The sequence below is a fragment of the Leptodactylus fuscus genome, chromosome 1 (genome assembly GCF_031893055.1).
Source record: "Leptodactylus fuscus isolate aLepFus1 chromosome 1, aLepFus1.hap2, whole genome shotgun sequence".
In the NCBI taxonomy this organism is placed as follows: Eukaryota; Metazoa; Chordata; class Amphibia; order Anura; family Leptodactylidae; genus Leptodactylus; species Leptodactylus fuscus.
The window spans coordinates 89,126,550-89,138,924 of record NC_134265.1 but is presented as its reverse complement, the minus strand read 5'-3'; the positions used below and the strand labels follow the sequence as shown (position 1 = coordinate 89,138,924).

Below are 12,375 nucleotides of genomic sequence, written 5' to 3'. Positions count from 1 at the left end.
GACAATGGCACTGTATAGCAGTAGCAAAAATTGTGGGTGCACGTCACCCCAATATATTCTTTGAATTCCCAGTCAGACAATGGCACTATATACCAGTAGCAAAAATTGTGGGTGTATATAGCCCCAATTCTATTGCTAGGGGACTTGCAGGGTATTTCTGAGGTGAAGGTGGGGGGGCACACCGTTGGAACGGGGATTTGGGGTGTATATATGGGGTATACGGGAATACACTGTCAGTGTGTTCCATTCAGGATCCTGGGAAAGCTGGGTTGCGGCGATTGAGCCCGTCAGTGCCACGTTACACTGACAAGCTTCTCCCTGGAATTGAAGTTATATGTAAGCCCAATATATTCTTTGAATTCCCAGTGAGACAATGGCACCATATGGCAGTAGCAAAAATAGTGGGTGTATATAGCCCCAATCCTATTGCTAGGGGACTTGCAGGGTATTTCTGGGGTGAAGGTGGGGGGGCACACCGTTGGAACGGGTATCGGGGGTATATATCGGGTATACGGGAATACACTGACAGTGTATTCCATTCAGGATCCTGGGAAAGCTGGGTTGCGGCGATTGAGCCCGTCAGTGCCACGTTACACTGACAAGCTTCTCCCTGGAATTTAGCTCTTATAAGAGCTGTTGGTTGTCTTCTCCTTCCTATCCTAGCCTGTCCCTGCCTACCCAGAATCTAACCCCTAGCTAACTGGACGGAAACCTCCGTCCCCGGTGAATTGCAAGCTCAGAATGACGCAAAGCTGGGCGGCGCTGTTCTTTTAAATTAGAGGTCACATGTTTTCGGCAGCCAATGGGTTTTGCCTACTTTTTTCAACGTCACCGGTGTCGTAGTTCCTGTCCCACCTACCCTGCGCTGTTATTGGAGCAAAAAAGGCGCCAGGGAAGGTGGGAGGGGAATCGAGTAATGGCGCACTTTACCATGCAGTGTTCGATTCGATTCGAACATGCCGAACAGCCTAATATCCGATCGAACATGAGTTCGATAGAACACTGTTCGCTCATCTCTAATATTTACATGTCTGAATGAGCGGAGTGTAAACTCAGTGTGAAGGCTCAATTAAAGGTTTTCCAGGTGAGGTATAAAACCTGAGGTGGGGGCTAAAATAATAAAAAAAAGAAGTAGTGATACTCACTGCCGTTCTTCAGTTCTAATGTCGGATCCCCCGATACATTCTGTATCTGCATTGGTCATGCTAGAAATAGAGCAGCTCAGGTGACCACTGCAGCCATTCACTGAACTCCACAGTCATTTGTAGGGTGATGGTGACATCACTAATCTACAATATGTTTTAGATAATGTCTTTGGTATCTAACATGTGACCACTTAGGCCATTGGTTAGCTGTAACAGTCGACTGAGCTACCCCACATATGGGCCAGCCAGTGCAGGTGTAGAATGAAATGGGAGACTTAGTACCGAAACAGAGGACCGGAGGTAGGTGAATATCACTATTTTCTATGTTAGCTCACTCTTGCGACCCCTCTTTCCCCTTTAAGTCATTCTAAGATTTAGCCACCACTCCTTAACTTTCTGCTCTCTGTGGATGGACTGCTGGGGTACGGGTAAGATTAGGGAGTAAAGAGCACTGATCAGTACAGTTAAAGGGCAGGGAAATAACAGACCTTTCACCACCCTGAAAAAGTCCAGCTCTTTACATAATATTGGATTAAACTAAAGGCGCTGCTTCACTGATTCTGGTAGAGTTTTTTTCTCTAGCTCGCACCATTCCTGAGCAATCAATGTTTTTAGCTTTGGTGCCTGATATGCTATTTACTCTCTGTACTGTCAAGAGGGCGGTGTCAGGCAGTAGCAGGAAAGAGGTGCGATTCTGAGCTCGGATACTGGCTGCCTCTGATTGTAGCTCTGAATGATGCCCCCCTCCCCCTGACACTGCCTTTATAACATTAAAGAGCTTAAATAGCACATCAGGAACCAAAACTAACTGCGCTTGTTGCTCAGGAATGGTGGAGGCTAGAGAGAAAATTCCAACTGTACTGAAATCAGTGGAGCGCCGATGATTCAGAGATATTGAGAACTAGAATTGATTGCGATGGGGGAAAGGTATTCTTTAAATAACATATAAATGTTGCAGAAAAACATTTTCTAATTTTCATTGTTTTTTGTTATCTCCTCTGATAAGATATCACACTGCAGCAGTTTACCCAATTGCAGAAGTTCAGGTTACCTTCACTTCATCTGTTTGTTAAAATATTTACTGCCAACTCCTGCTCTATGGACTTACTGTATGGAATTAATAAAAGCTTTAGAAACGCTCTAAGGGCTGTGTATGTATGTATGTATGTATGTATGTATGTATGTGTGATTCTTGGGTTGAAATTTATAGCTTGTTAACATGACCTCAAAATGCTTGTGTGAATAGACATCGTTCACACAGGGAACTAGTGAAGCACTTATTAACCAGGGTCCTATCAGTAAAAGTAAAGCATAAGCACCTTCTTTTGCTCCTGTTAATACACATATGTTTCTATGGTACTTACTTTTGTGCTTCTTTCCACTAGGGAGGAAATGTTATTAAACTTGACTAGTTAGTTTATTGTGCTTTATGTCTTGTGGTCCTTTGACTCTGGTGCAGCTACATAACACTGCTACTCTCCTAATGTGAAGTACATGAGTTGTCCCAGGACATCCTTCATAGTGTGTTTTATGCCATGTCAATTCGACCCCTTATAAAAGTCTGATAGTTGACAGACCACACAACATTTACCAATAAGAGGTTGTCCTAAGTGCCATTTCTTGGAAGACAGTTAGGCCTCTTTCACACAACTATGTGCAGCGTAAGAGCCTATAAATATACCATTCCATGTGTCATCTGTGCTTTTCACTGACCCATTGATTGAATTGAATAGTCCGAACCGCAAATCCAGATAGGTATAGGTCCTGCTCCATATTTTATGGCCCAGACACACAGCTACAAAAATTACGGCTGTGTATATGAGCCCATAGAAATTTATGTATTTGATCCCCATATTTGTTAACAAAACAATTGCCAACATGTATCTCTACAGTGGTCCCAGCTACACAGTGTCCATACCTAGTCAGTGTGGCCACCTAATATTTCTATATATGTTATACATATATATGTATACAGACGTTCACAGTGCTCATATAATGGTGCCGTTATACAGTGCTCACGTTATATGTAACTTAATGCCCTTTGAAATTCCTCAACAGTGATATAAACACTGGAGGAAACCAGAGTACCCGGAGAAAGACCTCGCAAACATGGGGAGAACAGATGTTAGCCTTGGTGGGATTCGATCTTAGGACTCCAGCAGTGCAAGGCTCTAAAAATGTAAATATAATATAATAAAATCACAGAGCTTTGTCTATGAGGCACCTTTTAAAGGTTAGTGGAGTTGGATATGAAAGGATCATTGTTTTACTACAAATTTTATATTCAGAAAAAAGCAGACTGCTACACAATAGAGATAAAAGGCGCAGATATCATCTGGTATATGTTTTTAGAAAGGGGGAAACATGGTTGATAGTTGAGGCAGATGAAGCGAAGGTTAAACTTTCCTATGAAGTAAGAATCACAGTAATTCTCCAGATGCTGCTGCTTTTTTGTTTTTCTCCCAGAATATTGTTGTTGTCTTATTAAAGTGTATAATAGTCTGTAATTCATTTCCTTTCCTTGTAAGGTTATGTGTTTTGCCGATCAGCAAAATGACTGACAACATAACAGATAACCCATTGGGACCCTATTAGTATCTATGGAGTCCAAAGGGATCTGTTTGTTTTCCTCATGTGATAGTTTCATCCCCCACGGGATTTCTATTTTTTTGTTCCTATAATGGCATATCCACCTAATGTTCCATAAATATCTGATAAATGAAGGTTCGACCTCATGAGACCCGCACTTTCTCCAGAACAAGGGTTCCCTCGATCCCCCTTCCCATCTGAAATGGCATCTGTCAGCTTGCACATCCAAGAAGAAAATAGCTGGATAAGCGACGCTCTCCATTCACTTCTGCTGAATCCACCTGAATACACTTTGACATCCATAGACTTGCACGTGCAATGGAAAAAGTCAATATGGCTATTAATATTATTATGGCAGCTTCTATCGATCTGTATTGTGAATGCATATCAATCCCCATTCGCAGTATCTTGGAACCCTTCAAATATATTGAGATAAATGGCTATCACCGGTATAAAAGAGCTCTTAGTGTAAAACCTGAAGCACCACAGAGGAATTTCGCCAGAATTTAACAGGTTCACAATTTTCCAGGCCATATTGTGTAGCACAAGAAGCGGGTTAAATCTATAGGCAGCATTGCAAAGTGGTGTAGTGATGGACCAACAGTAGATGTTTCCAAGTAGTCTTAGTACTTAGGTTGTATTAAGGCTCAGTTTTGTATATGGAGGTCCATTTGGGGTCTACTCTATCTCTTTATGCCTTTGATTTCATAGACATTAATACAAAGGGTTTCTTTGTGTTATGCTCCAATGGACTCCATGTCCGATATATTCTATCACTCAGAATTGTTTGCGCATATGTGCTCATAAAGAACATCTATGTAAGGACGCCAGAGACAGTAAACACTTTTTCTGGATGTCAGTGAAAGCTGATATAGGAATAACAGATAAAAACATAGATATTAGAACAAATTTCCATTTACTTTTATTATTTTTTTTTGCTTTCCTCCAGAATGAAATAAATGAGATTCCATTCTTTGATATCCAGCTGCCTTATGAAATCGCCCTACAAATCTTTCAGTACTTGGGCATGACAGAGCTTGGCAGATGTGCACAGGTATGTATGTTATATTTTATGAAGTTATTGGATTGCACAAACTACATGATGGATGGATTTTCTTTCATTGCTATTTTCTTTTCTTTCCAATTTTGCAAAATTGAATGAACCCACCAGTGTTTTTACTTTGGTCAAAAGACTTTTCTGGTTCTTTACCAGCATCCCTCTAAAGGGGTTTTAGGGGTTCAAATAAATTTTTATGCTTAAGGACCTATCCACAGGATGTTCATGTAATAGGAGAAGTGCTGCAGCCCTGTCCACTCCATAGCAGTGGTTCCCGGGAATTGTAGCGCATCTCTTATTACTTGGATAGTATCAGCTTGCATACGCTCCCTATCCACTGCATCAGCGTCTGGCACTTGGAGGCTCCTGGAACAACTGATCTATATGGGGTTCCCCACAGATTACCAGTGATGACCTGTCCTGTGGATAGATTATCAGGATGAAAAAAATTGGGCTTGGAAAACCCATGTAGCGGGCCACAGCAAAAAAAAAAAAAAAAGTGATTTGGGAAGCGCTACTTATCAAGCTTAGGCCCCGTTCACATCTGCATTCGGGCCATTCCGTCCGCCTCTCCACATGAAAAGCAGCACTTTTCTCTCCACATTTTTCACATGGAAACCGAGTAGAAATCACACAGACTCCATAATAGTCTAGGGATCCACTGGTTTCCTAAGGTAACCGTTTTCTATACGGATTAGATTTCCGTTTCGGGGGTCCTCAAGCAGATTCCCCAAATGGAAACCCATTTGCAGATGTGAACTGGCCCTTAGCACTATGCACTGTATAGCAGTTGTTCATTATATTATATCTTTATTTTATTCATATGAATGGGACAATATGTAGCCTTTTGCTTTTCAGATTTTAAAAAAAGCAGCATATAAAGAATACACTTTATATACGATTTGTAGGAAGACTTTTTTTTTTCTATAGAGTTGTCCATGTTGACAAGAATCATTTTCAAGAGATTTCCCAGCAATTTTTTTTATTATACTCTTTAAGATAAGATAATCCTTTAATAGTCCCACAGTGGGGAAATTTCACTGTTAGGCTGCATGCACACGGAGTTACGCCAGGCTTGTAAAAATACTCATTCACAGCCGTACACGCGAGCGCAGCGGACGGCTCCCGAACTCCCATTCACTTTAAAGGGAGCGCTCGTAACGCCGACATTACGAGTGCTCCCATTGAAGTGAATGGGAAGTGTTCGGGAGCCGTCCGCTGCGCTCGCGTGTACGGCTGTGAATGAGTATTTTTACGAGCCCGGCGTAACTCCGTGTGCATGCAGCCTAACAGCAGCATAGTAATATAGATACAGGATAATACACAGCAATATATTACAGAAGTAGACACGCATATGCTGAGAAAAAGAAGATATACTAGGAGTCCGTAGTGAGTAAGAGAAGAAAGAAGGAAGAATTCAAAGTAATTTAGTTCTCTGTGTGGAGTGATCTTCGCTTGGTCTGATGTAGATTATGTAGCCTGATCGTGGTTGGGAGGAAGGACCTACGATAGCGCTACTTCTCACACTTTCTTTAGCAGAAAGAAATGAGTTAATATATTCTAAAATGACTCAGGAAGACTGACAAAATAAAAAAAAAAATCCAGCAGGAAAATAAATTATTAAATTAATTCAATATCATTCTTTGATCAGATTCACCTAAAGAGATTTACATTATCCTAGGGCTACATATGTGTGTGTGTCATAGGGGGTTACACGCTTTGCTTTGCACTCATAGAGCACAATATAGGGCATGAATGACTGAGGATTCGCATGTGACCTGTCTGTGATTTATTCTGCATTTTAGACATTTTCACCTTGTCCAGATTGATCACACAGTATCAGTCACTGTGATAAATATGGCATATTTTAACACTGTCTAGTGTAAGTTAGCACTTTCTATAAATTAGACAGGTTTAGCACATCTGCTCTGCACTATGGTGCTAGAGTAAGTCACCTGTCACTGCAGCTTACATAACATGAGCATTAAAGAGCGGTCATTGTAACATTCCCTATTTATTATGTTGTATGATATGTTTTATGTGTTTCTGTAGTGTAACGCCCCCTGTATGGTGAGTATCACCTAATACAATGAAAATGCAGCCACACTTTCTAAGCCTTCAGATGCTTGTGCTCGGTATTTAGCCGACGTGATAACATTCTCTTTCTCTCCATCTTGTTTTCTACAAATTATTCATCGTGCTGCTTTTCATACAACAAGTAATAAAGTAGCAACACAAGAAACCAGCACAAAAACATTGTTCCCGTCTCTGTGTTTGTCTTTTTTTCTATATTTATCAGAAGCCGAAAGCGCTTCTGTTCAGCTGAATGCCCCGCTGCTTTTTGAGTGTTTACTACAAGAGATTTCAGATGAAGGGGCCTTGGGAGCAAAAAAAAGACTGGGCCAGTTTTGAGGAGTTGGCATCCTAAGCTGTACTAGTGGCCTTGGAGGGGACCTGCCTGCTTAGTTAGCTATCTCGCCAAATTTCTCTCTCGAAAAACAGTAAAGCAAAGAGATGGCAGGGATCCTTTTCAGGCTTAATCACACTTCAGTCCTCACACCCAACAAACTTGCATCCTTTTCCATTTTCAATGCCTTTCTTTTCTTCCTCCCAGGGGGTTATCTGTGGCAGCATTTTGCAAAGCAGTCTAGCGTCTTTCAGTGCGAAGTGAGCGGCTTTAGTGTATATGTTAAGGGTTAACATGCAGAGACAGGTATGACAGTTTCCTCAAGGCAAAATAAACCTACTGAGATGGGAGCATCCTGATTTGCTGTAATGTAATGACAATGTTCCTCCGCCATCTGTCTATACATAATGACTGCAAATGTTTGGAATAATTGTTTTTCTTCTGATGCATTAACTTTAACTTCTTAGCAGGTTGACTTTTCTGAAGGGCAGCTGAGTGTATTATGGATATGGAGATCTAGTATCAGCCAGATTCAACATTTAGCAGCATCTTTTATTTCTCTGATTTTTAGTAGTAAAATACATTTTTACCATTATAGTCATAGGTTTTCTGTAACATAGGTACTAAGACGCCCAAGGACGACCAGATGTTTTCCTCAAACTCACTGTTGGGGAGACATCTCCTTGTTCTTAGACCTTTCACCTATGCCGGTGGCAACACAAGTAAAATAAGATAGATTATTATTTTCCTTTTTTTTTTCTTTTAATTTCCACATCAAAAGTAGTCAACACCCTCAATGGACCGATTTTTGGCTCAGGAAAATTAGATCATTATGTTGAGTTTTAAAGGGAATGTGTCACATTGTTATATTAAGCTTATTTTTTAGGAAATTTTGGTGATGTTTCCAAATTAATATCTATATTTAAAGGGTCTCTATCATTGGGAAAAGGCATTTTTAACTAATCACATCCTTGCATAGCCTTTAGAAAGGCTATTCCACACCTACCTTTAGTATGTAAATTGCCTCAGTGGTTTTTGAATAAGTTAAAAATGGCTTTTCCCAATGATAGATTTTCCCAATGATAAAAATAAATAAATCAATAAAAGTCTTGCAATTCCAAATTTTGCCATTAAAGTAAAAAACATTCTATGACTTTCTGTTTCCTAAAGAAGAACCATGGCCCATAGACACAATGGAGAGTTTTCTAGGCATTCTCTGTCACCTAGAAAACTCTCCATTGGGCAGAGGTCATTGCACACAGAGGGGAGTAGATAAGCTGTGAAATCTATGGTGAGGTCATTGTCTTATCTTGGCTGCTGCAAATAAATCTCCTACAAATAACAAAAAGTTTCAGCATATAATATTGCCTAGTGGGCAAAATCAGAACTGCAGCTTTTTTAGGATTTATTTATTTTTTTAAATACCAATAATAACATGGAAAAATTTTAAAAACCTCACCAAAAATTATTTAAAAATACAGTGCCTACAAGTAGTATTCAACCCCCTGCAGATTTAGCAGGTTTACACATTCGGAATTAACTTGGCATTGTGACATTTGGACTGTAGATCAGCCTGGAAGTGTGAAATGCACTGCAGCAAAAAAGAATGTTATTTCTTTGTGTAATTTTTTTTAAAATTGTGAAAAGTTTATTCAGAGGGTCATTTATTATTCAACCCCTCAAACCACCAGAATTCTGTTTGGTTCCCCTAAAGTATTAAGAAGTAGTTCAGGCACAAAGAACAATGAGCTTCACATGTTTGGATTCATTATCTCTTTTTCCAGCCTTTTCTGACTATTTAAGACCCTCCCCAAACTTGTGAACAGCACTTATACATGGTCAACATGGGAAAGACAAAGGAGCATTCCAAGGCCATCAGAGACAAGATCGTGGAGGGTCACAAGGCTGCCAAGGGGTACAAAACCCTTTCCAAGGAGTTGGGCCTACCTGTCTCCACTGTTGGGAGCATCATCCGGAAGTGGAAGGCTTATGGAACTACTGTTAGCCTTCCACGGCCTGGACAGCCTTTGAAAGTTTCCTCCCGTGTCGAGGCCAGGCTTGTCCGAAGAGTCAAGGCTAACCCAAGGACAACAAGGAAGGAGCTCCGGGAAGATCTCATGGCAGTGGGGACATTGGTTTCAGTCAATACCATAAGTAATGTACTCCACCGCAATGGTCTCCGTTCCAGACGAGCCCGTAAGGTACCTTTACTTTCAAAGCGTCATGTCAAGGCTCGTCTACAGTTTGCTCATGATCACTTGGAGGACTCTGAGACAGACTGGTTCAAGGTTCTCTGGTCTGATGAGACCAAGATCGAGATCTTTGGTGCCAACCACACACGTGACATTTGGAGACTGGATGGCACTGCATACGACCCCAAGAATACCATCCCTACAGTCAAGCATGGTGGTGGCAGCATCATGCTGTGGGGCTGCTTCTCAGCCAAGGGGCCTGGCCATCTGGTCCACATCCATGGGAAGATGGATAGCACGGCCTACCTGGAGATTTTGGCCAAGAACCTCCGCTCCTCCATCAAGGATCTTAAGATGGGTCGTCATTTCATCTTCCAACAAGACAACGACCCAAAGCACACAGCCAAGAAAACCAAGGCCTGGTTCAAGAGGGAAAAAATCAAGGTGTTGCAGTGGCCTAGTCAGTCTCCTGACCTTAACCCGATTGAAATCTTGTGGAAGGAGCTCAAGATTAAAGTCCACATGAGACACCCAAAGAACCTAGATAACTTGGAGAAGATCTGCATGGAGGAGTGGGCCAAGATAACTCCAGAGACCTGTGCCGGCCTGATCAGGTCTTATAAAAGACGATTATTAGCTGTAATTGGTAACAAGGGTTATTCCACAAATTATTAAACCTAGGGGTTGAATAATAATTGACCCACACTTTTATGTTTAAAATTTATTAAAATTTAATTGAGCAACATAACTTTGTAAGATTTATGCATCTGTTAATAAATCCTGCTCTTGTTTGAAGTTTGAAGGCTCTAACTTATTTGCATCTTATCAAACCTGCTAAATCTGCAGGGGGTTGAATACTACTTGTAGGCACTGTATATTTAACATAAAATTTGTTTGAAAAATAGGTAATTTTCTAATGACACCTTGCCTCTAAAAGGAACCCCAAACATGCCTGGATGTGACTGCTGCCTTAACATGGTATAAGTTTGTGTCCTAGAGGTTGTAATCCAATCAATCAGACATTTAAGTCGCATCCTGTAGGTGGGGGAAAACTCTAAAGAACATAGTTTTTTTTTTATATTCTAAAAGCCATAACCTTTTAATATAAAAAAAATAGCAGTATTGGGGCTTGTTTTTTGCAAAATAAGTTTCACTTTTAGGCCGGGGACCCACATGGCATAAACGGCAAAGAAAAATTTGTGGCATTTTACAGTTAGCGTAAAGTGGATGGGATTCTAGCGAATCTCATGCCCACTTTGTGGTAAAAACCACACTGCGGATACATGGCATTTTGAAAAAAGGCGCAGTTATGGGAATCGCAGCATCTCAATTATACCTACGGAAATGCCAACGGTTTCCCCATAAGTATAATTGAAACAGAAAGTCCGTAGAGGAAACCTCTTTGAACTTTCTGTGTAAAGTGTTGCGGGCGGAACTGCGATGCGGGTCGCCACTTGAGGTCTTGGCCTTAATGACACTTTTTTATATACTGCATTGAATAATTTTTTATTAGTTTTTAACTCCCCTGTTGTTTCTGGGATCTGTGTTTATGGCAGTCATCATGCAGTATTTTTGCAAACTTTATTCTATGGTTCATTAAGATTACAACAATACCAAATTTATATATAGTATTTTTATTTTTTTTTCCAGCTCTTGCACAAGAATAATATCACAACATTTAAAGGAACACTAAACTCAGAATTAAAAGCTAAGGAATATAGTAGCCCTAACTATTGTTAGCCTGAAAAATGTTCTTGGTGATCCTCACACAAACAATCTTAAAGAAAACCTGCCGTGAACAGAAGTGTTCATCTCTTGCTAAGCTGCTCCATCTTTAGGCACAGACCATCAGAGGAGGCGGGGCATAATTAATGAGGTGGGGCTTCGTAAGCTGTACATGGTATATAATGGAAACTCCTATAACTTTCACTTGTATAACAGACAGTCACATAACATGAAGCAAAAAAGAACAAAGTGTAAGTAGAAGATTAATGGAGATAGGGCTGACAGATTTTATTTTTTTTCAGCGTTTAATGTTCCTTTAAATGCTATAACATTTTTCCTATCACCCGACTTGTCTTTATCAGTATAACTTGTGGTATCATTTTAGGTACATGCAACTTGTGAATTAGCTTGTATTCGTTTTTTGAGAAGGGGGATAAATTAAAATCAGAAATTTTGCCCTCCCATCTTCTGCAATATAGGCATATGGGAATTCAGTAGTCCATAGGCCAGCAGCTACAGTGAAAATTTTTTTTATTTAGTCAGCCCCCAATTGTGCAAGTTCTCCCACTTAAAAAGATGAGGTCGGCTTGTAATTGATGTCATAGGTAGACCTCAACTATGAGAGACAAAATGAGAAAACAAATCCAGAAAATCACATTGTTTGATTTGGAAAGAATTTATTGGCAAATTATGGTGGAAAATTAGTATTTGGTCATCTACAAACAAGCAAGATTTCTGGCACTCACATACCTGTAACTTCTTTTTTAAGAGGTTCCTCTGTCCTCCACTCATTACCTGTAGTAATGGCTCCTGTTTAAACTTGTGTCTTTTATACTGATAACATGTCCACAACCTCAAAACTCACACTCCAAACTCCACTATGGTGAAGACCAAAGAGCTGTTGAAGGACACCAGAAACAAAATTTTAGCCCTGCATCAGGCTGGGAAGGCTGAATCTGCAATAGGCAAGCAGATTGGTGTGAAGAAATCGATCGTGGGAGCAATAATTAGAAAATGGAAGACATACAAGACCACTGATAATCTCCCTCGATCTGGGGCTCCACGCAAGATCTCACCCCGTGGGGTCAAAATGATCACAAGAACCGTGAGCAAAAATCCCAGAAGCACGCGGGGGGACCTAGTGAATGAACTGCAGAGAGCTGGGACCAATGTAACAAAGCCTACCATCAGTAACACACTACGCCGCCAGGGACTCAGATCCTGCAGTGCCAGACGTGTCCCACTGCTTAAGCCAGTACA

General features: G+C 40.6%; 1 protein-coding gene across 1 annotated transcript in view; it reads left to right on the top strand.

Moving 5' to 3' along the window:
• Positions 1 to 12,375, top strand: part of FBXW8 (F-box and WD repeat domain containing 8) — an 82,915-nt gene that overhangs the window by 14,974 nt on the left and 55,566 nt on the right. The window contains exon 2 of the mRNA XM_075273470.1: positions 4,684 to 4,788. Coding sequence (XP_075129571.1) covers positions 4,684 to 4,788 — 105 coding nt within the window. The remainder of the gene's footprint in view (positions 1 to 4,683; positions 4,789 to 12,375) is intronic.